Source organism: Eutrema salsugineum, unplaced genomic scaffold (assembly GCF_000478725.1).
Source record: "Eutrema salsugineum unplaced genomic scaffold, Eutsalg1_0 scaffold_3, whole genome shotgun sequence".
Lineage (NCBI taxonomy): Eukaryota > Viridiplantae > Streptophyta > Magnoliopsida > Brassicales > Brassicaceae > Eutrema > Eutrema salsugineum.
This window is the reverse complement of record NW_006256756.1, coordinates 3,622,982-3,641,458: the sequence shown is the minus strand read 5'-3', so window position 1 is coordinate 3,641,458 and position 18,477 is coordinate 3,622,982. Positions and strand designations below refer to the sequence as shown.

The 18,477-nt window shown below is 35.8% G+C and overlaps 2 protein-coding genes across 3 annotated transcripts; one reads left to right on the top strand and one right to left on the bottom strand.

Annotated features, from left to right (window-relative positions):
* Positions 1–3,557: 3,557 nt before the first annotated feature.
* On the top strand, positions 3,558–9,173 carry LOC18014628 (agamous-like MADS-box protein AGL14). 2 transcript variants are annotated; one of them, XM_006396774.2, is made up of 8 exons: positions 3,558–3,640; positions 3,926–4,130; positions 6,259–6,337; positions 6,632–6,693; positions 6,817–6,916; positions 8,513–8,554; positions 8,676–8,717; positions 8,859–9,173. In XM_006396774.2, exons 2-8 carry the CDS (start codon positions 3,946–3,948, stop codon positions 9,015–9,017), a joined length of 669 nt encoding a protein of 222 aa, XP_006396837.1. In that variant the 5' UTR covers positions 3,558–3,640; positions 3,926–3,945; the 3' UTR covers positions 9,018–9,173. The 2 variants fall into 2 exon arrangements, with proteins under 2 accessions (XP_006396837.1, XP_024010047.1); XM_024154279.1 differs by having other exon boundaries at positions 3,566–3,705.
* Positions 9,174–14,810: 5,637 nt separating this feature from the next.
* On the bottom strand, positions 14,811–16,316 carry LOC112085257. The gene is made up of 5 exons (XM_024154454.1): positions 16,073–16,316; positions 15,906–15,996; positions 15,652–15,802; positions 15,342–15,431; positions 14,811–15,284 (listed from the first exon to the last, which is right to left on the bottom strand). The coding sequence occupies exons 1-5, from the start codon at positions 16,314–16,316 to the stop codon at positions 14,811–14,813; spliced, it is 1,050 nt and encodes a 349-aa protein (XP_024010222.1).
* Positions 16,317–18,477: the final 2,161 nt, after the last annotated feature.

Sequence of the window (18,477 nt, the reverse complement as noted above, 5' to 3'; positions counted from 1 at the left end):
CATAAACATTAAAACCATATAATATATTTCACAGTAAGTTTTTGGTGGTCTATGATTCCATTATTAGTGACAAAGGCTACATCATAACTTTCAAAAGAAACAATAAGACCTTCCTTAAAGGATACATCACACAATGTGAGTTTTTTTATTTTTTTCAGATCATACCATGTGAGTTAATTTTGATTTATCCTAACTTAAACATTTTTGAAAGCTATTTACCAATGTTTTTCTATGATCTTAAATTAATGCATTTCTAACAAACCCAAAGAAGAAATTATGCGGCTTTTTTTGTTACCAATCACACAATTATGCGGAATCTTAGTTGATGTTCGTTTTTTTTATCAAACCATTCCATATAGGAAATCTTTCATTACTTAATCAACTATAAAACAATAAGAGGAAAATATCCGTCCTCTTTGAATACTAAGATACACATTAACATTAAGGACAACAAAGCTTAATAAAGATAGAAACTGATAACATGACAGCGAATTCAAAACTAAGTTCGAATGCATCAAAATCGTCTTCCCAGCAGAGCTGGATTCTTTGAAAATAGTCACAATGACAAGTAGAGTTGAAGCTGAAGTCTTACCACGGGGATTCGCTGAAGCAATTCGGTTTGTCTTTTCTGGTCTTGTACAGACCGCTATGCAAAACGACAATTCAGTAAAACTTTCATAAGATTTTCCAGCAGGATAAGTACCATTCTCAAAAAGAGGGAAGATGTTAAAATCGGCATCCCTAACTCAAACAAATTTGTGGCAATCCCGATCAAAGGATCAATGAAACCAACAATCGATTTTAACCTGAAGGATGAACCAGAAATGGAAGAAAACCACAGGCTAAGGAGCCTCGATAGTGGATTGAGCTCGGCCAATCGATTCTCATGGAAGATTGAACAATGAGCAAATTGGAAAGGTGGCAGAGACAGCTGGTACAGGCAACAACAATTAAGTCCATCTGCTTTATCAAAAAACAAATAAGTTCCATCTCCACAACAAATTAACTTATCAATCAACACATAAGTTTTTTTTTTCATCTATGATATTCTTTACATCATGATAACAAAAAAAAACATCAAAGGACTTGTGCTTATATCATGATAACAAAAAAAAAATCATATTAAATATTTTGTTTTCTTTATTTACAACAGTTCGTAATTGTACCAATGCAATTCTAAAATAAAATATATATTAAAAACTAAACTCAGTTACATCTGGCATAGTGGTCCAAAGCCACATTTTTCTAACATCCCACACGAAATTCGAAGTCAAGCTTTGTCACTAGACTATTCAACTTCGTCGATATAGAAACAAGCTTATAACATAACAACAACGAAATGTCTTGGTTTACATTTGAAAATTGGCATATGTTCACATAAATAAACAAAGTCACTAATTATTACAATTTAAACAACAAAAGAGCCAGTATTTATCCTCTAAAAAAAAAGCGAGTAAAGATTTAATTCCTTTCGTTTGTAAGTAAGCAAATGCATTATTAACTAAAAAAATAAATAATAACAATTTAATAAACACTGTAGGTAAAAAGCTTGTGGTCCTCCCAGCGTGCAACACCTGTACCGAGACTTTAAAAGATGAATCAGAATAAATGTTAATTTAATTATATAATTAAAGCTTCCAATAGTGGCTAAGCACCTGCTAAATGCTAGTAGAACAATAATTACAGTATAAAATAATAGAATAAATTGGGCCAAAAAGACAAGAATAAAGTAAATATGAGGGCACTGGGTTAAGAAATGCACCAAACAAGGAGTGGGCATGAGTGCAAAAAAAATATGTGTGCCATGTGAATTCGTACGAAACTCATCATACGTGTCGTTATGTTATTGGTTTATACGCTTGACATCTATATTCAGATTAAAATATATGTTAGAAAATTAGAATAGGAAGAAATGTTAAATTTATATGTATGAAATTTATTTGTATGAAATGTTAAAATTGTGTTTTATGAAATAGGTTTTGCTCGTATTTGGTGACAAATTTAACGGACTTAGTTTTTGTATGGTATCACATGCGGAAGACTGGCATGTTATTACATCAAATCGAGCTATGTGATTTAGGCATCTCTATTGATTTGTTTGACTTCACAATATCCACAAAATGCACAATATGGAATGTTAAGTATTTACGGTACATATTGCTATGCAACAAAGATATAATATTATATTATCAGATAATATGCATAATTCCGTAGACAAATTATTGTTAAAACAAACAAAAAACGTTATGCTTGATAAAAGTAGCAATTTACAAATCAGTTTGGAACGTTTTTTCTTTGCGCGCGCGGTTGCACCATTCATATTTTATCTATATTTTTTTGAGTTGTAGCCAGTAGCCTAATCTTTTGGACATGCTGTGAAAATCCGATGACCGAGCATGACGATAATCGACATGCCCTATGATTTTTTTTTCTTTCGGAACTATTCATGAGTGTAGTTTTCGTGTGTTTTAGAGAAAAATAAAAACAAAGAAAAAGTTAAAAATCTTCCGAATTTTGTTTGTAGTAAGAACGGAAGGTAAAAGCAACTCTCACAGTTATATATATTTGAAAGTGCATTGTCTAATTTCATGCTTTAATTGTTTTTATAAAGATCGGATTGGAAATGAATCTGAATCCTCATATTTCACTAAGCCACTATGCTTGTATGTTAACGTTCGATCTCTATACGTATAGGAGTCTTTCTATCATTGTTGTTTGGTAATGGAGATCAAACGGCGAGTGTGAAGAAGATTCTTGTCCGTGAGGAGCGGGCAACCGACAGGGATGCTGCCTGTCTTCAAGTGCATTTGCCTAACTCACTTTGACGGACACCGGATCTATAGGTTGTCGGTAATATATAATGCACACGTATCATGATCTCAACCGTTTAGCTTTGAAAATTCACGCTGTCTTTTGATTACAGTGATGAGGTAAGGGATTACGTAAACAGTTTTAGTATAAATATACTTTAATCACTCGAATTACAGTTGTTAGCACTTGGAGCTTTTATTTGACGTCAAAAATATAGCACTTGGAGCTTGGAGCTTCTGCAAGTCAATTGTTAAACTTTATTTTTTATAACAAACTACTAAAAACTTTGTACATCCATATTTTTTGTAGAAGAGGATTATCTAATTAGCTAATATATATACAATGCCACGAAAAAAAAATTACGATCCAAAGGAAAAAGGTAAAAAAAAAAGATATATTATATAATGATTAAATTATCCATGGCATTGGAATTTATTCTCCACCAATAATTATTCCTCTTATAATATCACATTTTTTACTAAAAGAAGAATGATATCGTGTAATGCTGTTTCTATAAGTAAGTATATATACTTTATTTAATTAAGCACTTTGGTCTAGGGTTATAGACGCTATCATAGGTATGGAGAAAAAATGGCTAGAGTTAGAAGAATAACACCTCAAAGATAAAATATTACCAGTTCAAGCATAATAAAATTCCTACTTAATTTCTTTATTAGAGTTTTGTAATTGGCTCTTTATTTCATAAATTTAGGGTTACCTAGAATCTTCCACTTCTCTCTTACCAACTCTTTCCAAAGACTCAATCCTTGTCTCTCTCCCTCACCTCTCTCTCTCTCTCTTATCAAACGCATACACAAAAACAAAGAGGGTAATTTTTTTTTCTCAAATCTGGTATAAATTTCTTGTTGATCTCTTCTCTATTTATAGCACAAGGTCAGAATTGTTCTTTGTTCTTCATGTTTTTTATTCATGTAATAATATGTAATAGTAAGAAATTTGTCTATATAAACAATTTTAATAATGTATTCCATACAATTTCCTTTCATGGGTATTTTATTTAACTGAAATTAAGTAATTAGGTTCCACTTTTTGTGATATGATTCTCATGGAAGAGAGGGCAAAATCAAGTTCTAGTGTTGATTATATATTTTAGGGTAAATTCATATAGAAGAAATGGTGAGGGGAAAGACGGAGATGAAGAGGATAGAGAACGCGACGAGCAGGCAAGTGACTTTCTCCAAGAGAAGAAATGGACTTTTGAAGAAGGCTTTTGAACTATCTGTCCTTTGCGATGCTGAAGTTGCCCTGATTATCTTCTCTCCTAGAGGCAAACTCTATGAGTTCTCTAGTTCTTCCAGGTAAGTTTATGTACATACACATTCGCTTTATATCGATGCATCAATGATCGATTTGATTCTTCTTTTTTCTAGTTAGTAGAGTTGATTGATATTGGTTGGTTGATGGGTGATAAAATGAACATCCTTCATGTTAGAGAGAAAGAAAAATCTAGCTAAATCAGAAGAAAAAAAAAAGAAGTCAGGATTCAAGAAACTGGTAAAAACGTGGTTTGCACATGGGTAAACTGGTTTCCTTGCAAATTCAAAATAGATTAAGTTTAAGATAGTTTGCATTTATGGACGGATCAACACCCCCACTTAAATTAATCATTTTGACAAAGAAGAGCCAAACAAATTCACTTAAAATATCATTTTTGACAAAGAAGAGCCAAACAAATTTCTATTTAAGTATAGTTCTATTTACTACGTAACAGTAAGTTTGCGCATAAAGTTCTTTCTCAGATTAGGCAAAAAAGTTTCATATGAGCTAGATTCTGTTTTTGCTTGGTTCCTTATGACCAGATTTGGAAAAAACAATATTTCCTTATTTAGATGTGCGTCTCTCTAAATATGGTCTTGTTTGTGTATTTGCACAATATGTAGGTAGACTTTACGCACATATGCGCTCACACACACATACACAAACTGTAACACGTCTATAAACTGTAGTGCATATATATGTGTCATGTGTGTGCACAGTGTACACATACTATATAAAAAAATTATTGTAGCACATGTACTGTCTATATAAATTTGTATAAATGTACTTGCAAATGTTTTTTTAAATATGAGTATACTAGACTATATATACTCATAATGACATATACTACTACATGCATTTTGTTGCTGTTGTTGTGTTGTGTATATGAATCAGCCAATGGTGTTTTCACTGAATACTGATGATGAGATTTCAGCATTATGGTATCATGGGATGCCAAATATTGTATTATGCATATTTATCATGTAAGTACACGTACGTACATACGTGAGTGAGTGTATTACTGTATTAGTATATACATTTTTGAAACATATTTTTATGTTCTAAACTCACCTATGTGTACATAATTTCATAAACAGCTAGGCATGATCAAGAACACATATAGATAGATGCTTGATCACATTATGCAAATACAAAGTATCAAATGGAACCTGGAAAAAAAAATTGACATACAAAGCATATGTCTTGGTAGAAAATTTTCTGTACAAAAACAAATTAGTTTATCAATATGTTTTGTTAGAGAAAAAAACAGACTTCACAAATTGATAAATACACATTTTTAAAAATTCCAAAAACAACATTAAAGTTTTCTAAAAAAAATCATCACTAGGGTCAATTTATTCTCCCAAACTATCGCTACCAGTTAGACCTTATAAATATAATATCATCATTCCATAGTACTGTTTGTATATATGTAGATGCATGTATCATGTATGGTGTATGTATGTACATGCTGGTAACAAAGAGGCATTTGCTACACTTTTAACCCACATAGTACAAAGGTCTTTATCTCAGTGATGACAGTACTGAAGGAGTCATCAGCATGTGTCTGGATCAGAATATGTTGATTCTTTTTATGCTTCCTCTATTTGTTAATTTGTTGGCGTAGTAATAAAATATAGGAATTTATAATGTATGCTTATTATGTTTTTATTTAATGATATGTTCGTACTTTATTAGACAAAAAAACAAATGAGAAATATTTCTTAAGCAAGCTGAGATGGGTTAATCACAATTAACTAGGTGTTATTAACTATGTACCTAGCTAGTTAACCATATATAGTTATTTTATGAATACATAATTAGGCCATATCCACATGACTAGAGATTTGATTTTTTTTTTTAATAAATAGAACTTATTGCGTTTTTTCTTCATTCTTCCAGATTTCAGCAGATGATAGATACAAATTTTATTAAATCAGATATTTATCTGTATATATGTGAAATGGTTATATATGTTTCTTTAAAAATACTAAATATAGATGTAATTATACAATTGTATTTGCGTTTGTTGGAACATGCCTGGGGTGAGTATTGGTATGGTTTTAATGTTTGAGAAAACTATACCGTATACTTTGGCTTCTCATTTGCTGTAACCGTGGTATTGTAATTAACATTGACTTGATCGTGATTTTCTGAAATTGTTTTCAGTATAACAAAAACAGTGGAACGATATCAAAAACGAATACAAGATCTCGGCTCTGACCATAAGAGAGATGGTAACTCACAGGTAAGCAAAATTTTCGTAATTTGTCACCATAGATTCTTATGCATTGATCATTTGCGAGACATATACTTATCAAGATCAGGCATAATTCATTATAAATTTTAGTTAATTACTTGTTTCGTGTCTTTATTAATTCGTCGTATACGTACCGCTTTTTTGTGAATATGCGCGAAGAAAAAATCTATTGAACGTGAGTCAGAAATTTGTATTATGCAAGCTCTTAGAGGTACATGTTTTCTTATATATTAATCCAATATTGTGTTTGTTCTATATATACATGATCAAACCTTGTGACAGGAAGGGAAAGGCGAAACCTATGGCTTGGCGAGAAAGATTGAACAACTGGAGATTTCAAAAAGGTTTTGTGAATCCAAATCATTTACATTTTTTATGAATATAGAATTAGACAGTAATGTAACTTCTCTATTTACGATAAAAATATATAACATTATAATGATCGACAAAAAAAAAAACAATTGCAGAAAATTGCTGGGAGAAGGACTTGACGCATCTTCTATTGAGGAGTTACAACAATTGGAGAACCAGTTGGACCGAAGCTTAACCAAAATAAGAGCCAAAAAGGTAACTTATATATCTCTTATTATTTCCTTTGGTAGATGAAAATAAAATCATTACTCCTACTTATCATAGTAGATAGAGTTATGTTTGGGTCGATTAAGATTGTCAAATAACCTGATTACTAGGAATTAATCCGCACATTGTGGGGGGTAATGTTTTTTAAATTATCTTTAAATTTAATTTTTATTTTTTAGTTAAATTAAAATTAGTAGCAAAAATCTTTAACCAAAAATATAAATAAATAAAATTAGTGGTAATTAGATAACAATGCATATATAAATATCACACAACTGATTTTTACTTATATATATATCATCAAATAGAACTTTGAGATAGTTTTGTTATGCGATTTCATTATTAGTAGTTTTTACAAGTGAAAGTGATATGATGTTAGTATATTTTATACAACATGGATTAGAATCTAAATATAGATATCCATAAAATAATAATTTAATTGTTAATATTTTAGTAGAGATCAAACTATCATTTTTAGTTGATAAATTATATAATATGTGTTAATAATGATTATATATAGAATTGTCAACGTGGACAAACCCGTCTATTTAATCTATTTTGTAATTTATTACAATATTTTTCGGCCAATCCGTAAAAAATACAATTTAAATTTTGAAAACATATTTTAGTTTTTTACAAAAAATATTGAAATGATTTTCAAAATGATTCTAATTAATTATGAAAGTACAAATGAAAAAATATTGCAAAAGTTTAAATAGATTTTTTCATATATATATGGATTGATTATTATTTAAAATAATATAATATATTTTAATATTTTAATAAATAAAGAAATTAAATATATTTTTTATTTATATCCATATATATTCAAAACAAATCTTTGAGCTCTATATTTAACTATCTCTTACGGAGAAGAATATTTAGTCGAGTTTTCTATATTTGTAAAGTTTATTTTTGTAATATCTTATAAATAAAAGTTTATTTATGTAATATTTTATAAATAAAATTTTATTTATGTAAATGTTTACTCAATTAATAATATAGAGATATTAAATGGATTGATTATTATTTAAAATAATAGAATATATTTTAATATTTTAATAAGTAAAAAATAAATATATTTTTTAATTTATATTCATATATATTCAAAACAAATCTGTGAGTTCTATATTTAACTATCTATATTTGTCAAGTTTATTTTTTGTAATATTTTATAAATAAAGATTTATTTATGTAATATTTTATAAATAAATATTTATTTATGTAAAATATTTTATAATATTTTATAAATAAAAATTTATTTATATAAATGTCTATTCAAATAATAATATAGAAATATGTAAAGTAGATAAGATTACACTACATATAATCGTAGGATCATCGATCCTTAGAAGATGACCTTATACACTGGTTTGCCTATGCAAACACTACCACCACACATAAAGGCATGCATGTACACGTGATTTATTCATGAGATAGGTAAGATGGTTATTGTAGTTCCAAAAACGAACGATATGATACGATGGTAAAAGTTAGAAGATGACCTTATATATTATGCTATTTTTTGTAAGATAGATCGTAAAAATTGATTAATATTTAGCTATTTTGTTTTCTTAAATTCAGTACCAATTACTACGTGAAGAAATTGAGAAGTTAAAAGAAAAGGTAAAAACTCATAAACCTCGGTCTAGCTTTTTCATATATGTATGAATTAACTATAAACATAAATGTATCGTATCCTCTCAACTAGACTATTTTTTTTTTCGGTTCCTTGTCAATATTCTAGGAGAGGAACCTCATTGCAGAAAATAAAATGCTGAAGGAGAAGGTACAAATCATATTATTAGCATACGGATTCTCTAGATTTTATATTTAACGTATTGGTTTGTTCTCTAACTCTATTATGATGAAAGTAACTGCTCTTTCTAAACGAGAGTTTTAATTTGAGTGAATGTGTGAATATATATAGTATGAGATGGAAAGAGGAGGAACAGTAGCAAGAACATCACCATCATCATCAACATCAGAAGAAGTGGACATATATGACAATGAAATTGAAGAAGTGGTGACTGATTTGTTCATTGGACCTCCTGAGACTCGACACTCCAAAAAATTTCCTCCAAATTAATTTATCTTTATACATTCACCTTGAAAATATTATCTCACAACTTTGAATATTATGATGTCTTCTCTTTTCTGAAGAAAAAAGAGGTTGATTAATGTAAGGGACCCTTAATGTAATTAGTTTTTTTGTCTTTGTGTGTGTATCCAATAACATCTTTTAAAAGCCAAATAATATTTAAAGATAAATTTTGTGTATAGGGAATTGAAAGAACTTTGCTTTGTTTGTATGTGTAGATTTGAAGGTTGTGAACACACAAACTATAATCAGCTGATGTAGATTTGAAGGTTGTGTGTGTATCCAATAACACCATTGAAAGGAAAGCTTTCGTGAGCTGATGTTGTAGATGTGGTTCACTAGGTTTACGCATTATCTTTTATTAAATAGAATTTGCAGCCTTTAACGTATATAGAGGTCGTAATTGCAAAACTGACGCAACACTATTAGAGACACTGTATAAATTCAATTAATCCGAAAAAACCCCTATTATAACCTACATCTATAGGGATATCTAAAGTTTGTGTCAGAAGAAACGTGGTAATTATAGCGGCCGTTTTTGAATTTTTTTAAAATAATTTATTCATTAAAACCAAGAATAACCGATTACGCTTTTAGTTTTAGCTGAACCGGTTTCTTATCTTTTTCCGACTAAGAACAAAAAGGGATTAGGGTTCGCAGAAATCCAACTCTGAAATTAACAGCGCACAGACCGTGTTAATTTGTTGACAGCGCAGCGGTAGAAGTATTTGGCCAGAGAGATCGGTATTCACAGTCGGTAAGTCTTACATACACATATATATGATTAGAGCGATACAACTGCACATTCTCGATTAATCCGTCATTTCCCACAGGATTGTCATGCCGATTTAGATTTACCATTGATGATTTTTACCGCCGCGAAGAACCATCCGGCGAACGAATCAACTCATATCACAAGACCAAGACAATCGGTAATATTCTCGACGCTCTTGACGAGGACGAGCGAGCGTACATGCGAATTCACCTTTTGGCAAACTCATCGCAACTGCAGAAAAACCAGCGTTTTCCGGGAGCTTTGGTCATTATACAATAACTCGTCTACTGCAAGTCAAGAAGAGGCACGAAATCTGGATTTTTTTTGCCGGAAGGCCGGTTAGGGTCTCGCTTAGAGAGTTCGCGATAGTCACCAGGCTGCCGTGCGGTAAATACCCACCGAGACCAAAGAAGAAGAAACGAAACCCGGTGAAGGAAAAACCGTATTGGCCGGATTTTTTTGGTAATCTCAAAGTTTGTAGCGTTGAGATGGCGACGAAGATGCTAAAAAAAAGGACGGTTGCGGACACGACGACCCGTCTAAAGTATGCCTGTCTTGCCATTATCGGAGCAGTTCTATGCCCCACCAACCACAGGTCCAAGATTATGCACGACCACGTCGAACTGATTTGAGATCTCGACGAGTTCTTTGCGTATCCATGGGGGCGGGTTGGGTTTGAAATGCTAATGTCTAGCATTAAGGTTAAAGACGAGGTAGCGCTAGCCCAGAGTACTGTAGCTGTCAAAGGTTTTTTTCACGCAGTTCAACTAATCCTCGTCGAAGCAGTGCCTGCATTGATGGAGGTAATACAAGTAAACGATTCGTCGTCTTCATCGGAATCAGAGGATGGCGAGGACGATGACGGTGAAACAGACGAGGTCTCTGATGGGGCTAGGGTGGAAGATAACACGGCCAACCAGGAACACCAAAACGATACTGATAAAGCTCTCCCAAAACCAGCCACTAGGTCGGATGCTCCCAAACTCGGATTCAGCCCGGGACACGCTCGTGAGGTAGACGAAGAGGGCAAGGTAAATGTGATTTAATTTAGCCGGAAAACAATATGTAGCATCTAAATGGAATGTTAGAGGATAACCATATAGTTAACGGATAACCGATTAATATCTTATGTTAACAATATATGTTATACAGTTAATCTTTATGTTAACCGTTAAAGAACACATGTACAGGTCGACGTGTTTTGTATAATACCTGAAGCCCCCGACGCCGTAAGTTTCCATGAGGACTTATGCTGGTCCGATGAAGAGGAGGACTTCAAGGTTGACAACATGGTAAGACTGATTGGAGAGGGGTTCCAATTCTCAAAAGAAATGTTCAAAGGGGGCATGACGCAAGCGGAGCTTTTGAAGTTGAAGAATGAGAAGAAGGAGATACGGGAAAAGAAAGAGAAAGAGAAGTTGGTGGAGTCTATATCAGGAATGGCTTCAGAAAAAGGAAACCAAGGGTATCCGGTTGTTGGGGATACGATGGGTGAGCAGACAAGGCTTCAGCTTGCTGCAATTGAAACAACTTTGAAATCTGCCATCGGCAAGATGGATGTGATCGAGAAAGATGTGGCTGGGTATGAAGAGAATTTGAAGAATACCCTTGATCAGAAACTGAAAGATATGCAGGAAGAACTCCTGTCAAACATCCTTGGATTTCTAGATAAATCTCTGTCAGCTGGAGGTAAAACGGAATCTACAAAAGACGTCAGCAAGAACCCGATCATGAACCCTGCACCGCAGACGCATTCGGATAGTCGTAGACTAACTACCAATGACGCCAAAGTAGACGCTGACGCAGCAATTGCGGCCGCTGTGGGTATGGTTAAAGAAATGGGAGACAAGGTGAGTGTGTGTGGGTTATTAATTTGACAGTCTTTTGTATGTACTTTTCATTCATAAATATGCTTTAGGTTACCCGGCCCAACACCAACGCGGGGCCATCCACGAGCGTGCTGCAAATGGGAAATAGGGGTAATGCGGATTTTCGGCTTCAGACAGCATCATCGGAGGTGGGCGAGAGCAATGTTGCCACTACTTTTGAATCAGTAAGCATTCGTGAGGATTGATAAGTGACGAATATTGGTATCGCAGTTATATTTATTGTTAACGACTAACAATATTGATATATAGATAACGTATTAGTTATCGGTGATACTTAATATTTTCATTACTTATTTTGATTACTCCGGATGCGTCACTGCAGGACCCCCCAGGCTGACCACAAACTTGGTCAGAGTGTCGTAGATGCTGGGGTAGGAATAAAGGATGGTGACGGTGTAGACGATTTCGCAGAGGATGCGGCGAATGGCAATGTCTTGCTACGGAGGGACAAAAGACCCTGTCTTCAGAATTCTGCTTTAACTGACTATGAGATCGACAAGAGGGTGCTAACATGCACAATAGGGACGAACCCGTTTTTATGTTCGCCGGAGCAGCAGAGGGAATTCTTCGAGAAGTTTGTTAGGCTCCATGCATTGCTGAAGACCAATCGGTAGGCCACATTTCATCTAACTATTACTATTAATTTTTTGGTATGATGACAGGACATTTTCGGGGGTTAGTGTTATTAGCCTCGGTGATGGCACTTCCGTCAGCAGCAAAGATGTTTTAGACATCGCTGAGAGGACTAAGCCAATGCACTCGAAGGTAATTTTTTCCAGTTGTTCGTCTATAATGGTAAACTCTAGAATTGTAAACCAACTTTAACGTTTACAAACCATTGTCGTTGTTAACAAGTTACACTTAAAGGAACACATTCAACTTTAGTATTAGAATATTTTCATTTGTGTTAACGGCTTAACCGTTCGCCCGCAGATGATGGACACGCTGTTGCTGTATGTGAGGGTGGTGCATGGTGGGCAGTTCTCAAACCCAGCGCAAAACCGGACGGAGTTCATGGAGACAAAATTTGTGGCCCAACTGATGAAATGTTGGGGCAAGTTTTCAAGATTAGCGACTAAGGATAGGCCGAGATATGTTTTTGGCGATGGGGTAATGGATTATCTAGAGCCTTGGAGCCACAAAAATGCTATTCCGGAGCGACTCTACATGCCATTCAACTTGGACAAAGAATATTGGGTGGCCATTTTTGTCGACGTCCCTGGTGCGGCGATGCATATTCTTGACTGTAACACAGCATTTCGGACTGATGCGGCTCTGAAAAAGGATTGCATGCCACTTGCGCAAATGCTGCTTTACGTGCTGAAGCAGATCCCGGGGTACAAGCGACCAAATGATTTCAAACATTTCGCGTTTAACAGGAAAAAAGGGCTACCACAGAACTTTATCCATACCGATTTGGGGGTGACGAGTGCGTTGCTAATGATGGTACATTCCGTCGGAGGGGCAGAGAGATGCAGGACCCTTACGCTTGAGAAACTAACCAAGGATAGCCAAATCCTGGCGGTCAAGTTTTACGAAGAGTTTGATGAAGGTGTGTAACGGAAGTCGGGGGAAGATGTATTTATAATTTTATGTTATCGCTGCTTAGAACTAATTTATTTGAACGGGGTATAACTATTATGTTATTAGATCCTGGAACTTTAGTACGTCAACTTAGCTGCTTTGGCTCTACAATTGGATCTAAAATATGTTAGGACTTTACATAAATAAGTAACAGGTAATAAACACATTACTTTACTAATAACTAGGTTAGATTTTACCCTAGTAACTATGTAATTATCTGGGAACACCCATAGTGGCGTAAACTGTAAATTGTAAAAGGACCAGCACTTCACTGTTCCAATCTAACTACGTATATTGTAACAAAGTAAACCAAAATTTTACTGTGTAACGCTATAGTTATCAGGTAACATAGACATTATCAGTTTATCTCGAAGTTATCTCGATAATCCTGCAACTAACAAGTAACAACACACTTCATACAAAATGACAAATACAAAATGACTATTATGTTACCAGATCATGGAACGTTAGTACGTCATGTTAACTGCATGGTCTTTATAGCTGGATCTAAAATTTATTGGGTGTTTTAATAACTAGTGAGTTAAACGTATAATCGAAATTATACCAAAGTAGTTTAATAGATAACAGTTATCAGGTAATAGATAACAGTTCCAGGCATAATGGTTATATAAGAACTATTAAGTTTCATTCGGAAGCTATCTACATAAACAGGTAATAGATAATAACACATTTCTTTACTGTTAACTAATTCTAATTTTACCCGTGTAACTATATAATTAACTAGGAACACCCATAATGGCGAAAAAGGACTATGACTTCAAAGGACTATGACTTCACTTTACCAAGCTGACTATAAATTTTAACAAAGTAAATCAAAGTTTTACTGTGTAGCGTTATAGTTATCAGGTAACACAGACATTAACAGTTTAGATCAAAGTTATCACGGTGATTCTACAATTAACAAGCAACAACACACTTAATACAAAATGATAAATGCATTAACTTAGCTGATGGGAGAAACGACTGCAGCTCCCGAGTTATACTACATGAAGGAACATCTGGGTTCTAAAACAGGTTCCACGAAGGAACATCTGACATAGTTCATATTACACAAATTTGAAAGCAAATTACAAATTACATCCGACCCAAAATACGGAGAAGCAAACAAAAACCAGCTACATGCTTCCTCCGGTTCTTCCATCCTTCATCTTAAAACTAGATAGGCATCTTACAAGTCGCACGATTATGGCCGAAGCCACCACAGCGCCCACAGACGGTGAAACGTTTTGGTTGTCCAAACTGGGAAAATCCAACAAAAGCTTTAGTCACGATAACAAAACTTTAGATTGATAAACTTAATTGTAAATAGTTAAAGTTTATGTTACCTTTATCTCTCCATGGGATCGGATTCTTGTCTTGCTCGGCCTTCTAGGGGGCGTCTTGTTCGCGGGGGAAGGAGGTTGAGCCCGGAGAAATCGTCACCGACAGTTTCATTTAGGGCAGTCGCAGTTACCGGATAAATGCTGCACTCGTACGCCTTAATCCAGAAAGTCTTGGTGTACTCCGCCGCTACTAAACAGTCGACCCTTGTGTTTGAACAGATAGCGGCCACCACGGCATAGGAGCATGGATAGCGAAGCATCTGGAACTCTTGACAGCTGCAGGTTTGGGTTTCCCGATTAACCATGAAAGGAACTCCTTCTTTGTTCCTAATCTCATACTCATCAGGATTAATTTTGCGATACGCGAACCCTGTTGACATTTCAAATTCTTTGCCAGTAACTCCTCCATCTTAGGGGTTAACGTGGTATCACAGCTATTAGCATCTTCACGCCGCGTCGCAAACCAATCCATCAGTGTTGCCCGGATGCACTCGATTAACGGGACAGTTAGGTGGTCACGCGCACCGAGGAGGACATTGTTTTGAGATTCAACGACGTTGCTCGTCATTATGTTGTATCGCACCCCTGGGAAATGAGATCTCGCCCAGTGTTCATACCCAATCGCAGTCAGGTAGCTGGCGCAACCCTCATCTGTTTCACGGATCTCCTCAAAGTGGTCTTAGAAATCTGATTAGAGAAAAACACGCGCGGCTTTGGATACCATGTAGCTGAGGAGACGTTTTTTGAAAATGGCCTGGATGTTCCTCTGCAGATGGACCACGCACGCGCAGTGCTGCGCCATGGGATACACCTACAGATATTACCAATGTTAGACATGTAATTGGTATGAATTCGAAAAAAGTAAATGACTACAGAGATAACAATGTATGTAGATATAATAGGTTTAGGTCCCGATTTAACTGGGAAGATATCACTTATGTTGGACGTGTAACAACGTTGTTAATGCAGAAAACAAATTGTTATAATGCTAACAGTATGAGTAGATATTATAGGGTGTGCGATTGATTTACCTTCCGTATATCCGTGTAGATAGAGTTATGACGGTCAGAGACAAACAACAAGTCATGTCTGTCTGGTATCACCTCAATCAGCTTACGGAAGAACCAGATCCAGGCATTGTCGTTCTCGCCGTCGACAATCCCGAAAGCGATGGGGGAAGAGCTGGTAGTTTCCATCTTGGCAGCTCGCGGTTAACAGACAACCGCCATATTTACCCTTCAAATGTGCGCCGTCTATCACAACAACATTCCGCATATAAGGGTACCCATTCAAGCTTGCTCCCAAGGCGAAGAAAAGGTACTTGAAGCGCTGGCCAACATCCACCTCGAAGTCGGTTTCAAGAGAGACAACACTCCCTGGATTTGAAAACCATAAACCTTTGGAGGAACATTGGGAGGATTCTGGAAGAGGAGCCAGCTGATCCGAGATTACCTTCGCGGGCCAGCTCTCTTGACCGCCACGCTTTGCAGTAAGAGATTGGGATGTCGTGATCATCTCTCATCATCTCTCTCAACTCGTTTGGCCTTGGACCAACAGCTCTGCTGGCGTACTTGGCTCTCATCATTTCATCGATAACACTTGATGTAGCCTGTTTGTGAAAACCCCCACGCTCGTCGACGGTGCAGGTATGCTGAAGTGAGGCACGCCTAATTTGGAACCACTCAATGCCCTCCATCCTCACAGCGTAAATCCGCTATGAGCAACTCTGACCCACACTTTGTAGGACCATCAAATTGGGGGTTGATCGACGGTGATAGTACTGAAACTTCTGAGATAAAGCATAAAGAGACATGTGTAGTTTGAATGAGTCCTGATCCTTTAACACCATGCCGACATACAAAACGCCGGGCTTGTCAACTGAACATGACACACGAGAGCAAGATATATATTAGTTAATAACCATGTTAGGTTTCAGTTAGTGAAATCGTTGGCGATATAATAAAATTGGTGCATCTCTAAACTCAGTATTACCTTTCTAATAAGTTCATTACACAGATATAATCGTCATCCTCATCATAGATGGTAATATATAAACTCCAGACAACCAAGAAATAATTTGCACCACTAATTGCCGTATTACCGAACTAATAAGTTTATTACTCACATAGTTAATAACCACATAAGGTTTACAGTTATTGAAATCGTTGGCGATATAATACAATCGGTGCATCACTAAACTTGGTATTACCCTTCTAATAAGTTCATTACGCACAGATATAATCGTCAGCCTCATCAGAACTGGTAATATATAAACTGAAGACAACTAAGAAATATATTGCACCACTAATTTCCGTGTTACCAAACTAACAAGTTTATTACTCACATATATAATCTTCAGACTCCTCATCTGAGTCCTCGTCGTCTTTCTCTCATTTTGTCTGAGGTTTTTGACTTGGACCCCCACTGCAAGCCATAGTCAAACCAAGATAGGGACCACCATCTTCTGTGTACTTTTTTCCCTTCCCCTTATCGCCACCGTACGGGGAAGTTGGCTTTCCAGCGCTGATTGAACCCAAATACATTGAAGACATCTGGTTTTCTGTATAATTTGAATAAATTGTTAGGGATCGATTTATACTGTAACCGCTACCAGAATAAGTTGAATCGATACGTTACCTGCACCAGCCGTGGTCCAGAGAGTCATGTTCGCCACACCTTCAGTTACTCCAGCTGGAGGTCCCTCACCCGCATACACGGTTGGAATCTGTAAACTTGGTTTAGGCAGCAGGAATCCAAGCTGTCCAGATGAGTTAGTAGAGGAACCTTCAGCGTTGGCACGAGAGGAATCTAGTTCAGTTAGTGCGTTATGCACTTCTTGGAGGAAACGCCTTTCATCTTCATTGAAAACTTCATGGAGAACACTCTCAGCAATAAGCACCCATCGTCCTTCCAAGAGCCCTTCCCAAAAAGCGTAAACATCGTCAAGTCCACCATACGTATTTTCACTTAACTTTTCGATTTTAACGGTATGTAACATGGTAGTTTCTGTACCCGACATGTTGGCGCCCAATGCAACGTTTGGTTGAGTAAAACCTGGTGGTGGGTCGGTCATGACAGCGTTGGTTCTGGTCAGAAACCGGTAGGGCTCCACATTGTCAGCCCCCACATTGACATACAGTGTTAGTGAGTCCCACTCCAAACGCACCGCCATGAAGACTTTGACGTCACCATCATTGAGGATGTTAACAGGGGGACTCTTTTGGCCTAGTGGCTCCGCCATCCACTCCGGAAGCTGGAATGTCATAGCCATTGTTTCGTAAGGCTCAGTAGGTAGCGCACCCTAGCCATCTGGTCCACCGTTTCAAACATTTCTCGCTCGTTCATCATCAGTGAGTGCCCTCTCTCACTGTCGTCTGCCTTGAAACTCCACTCTCCGTCAACAGATTTGTTCCAAACGCCTCGGAAAAACCTCACGGGCAGACCCATCTTTCTGTCAATACACAGATCCAATTAGTTTACGCTTTCAAAATTATACCACACCGCTAACTTAATTGTTATCCTGAATATGCGATTGTAATCTTCAGTTTCTTGAAGTTCATATGAGCATTAATGGCGTACGAGGAAGTTATTTCTCGTTTGTAATAAATTTGTCTTTAAAGCTATAAAATATACTATAACAAGCAACAAATCAGAAGAAACCAAATCGACATTTATGGAGTATCAGAAGTAAGTGGTCATACCTGTTTTGGTTGGGTGAAAAGTAAGCTTCTGGAAACCCTTTTATTAGCTGTTCTTCGATTGCTGGAAAATATCTCTGCTTCACTAGAACGAGTGATAACACTTCACAGCTAATACATTTTATAGCAGAGCAACAAAGCTTGTGTTGTATACATACA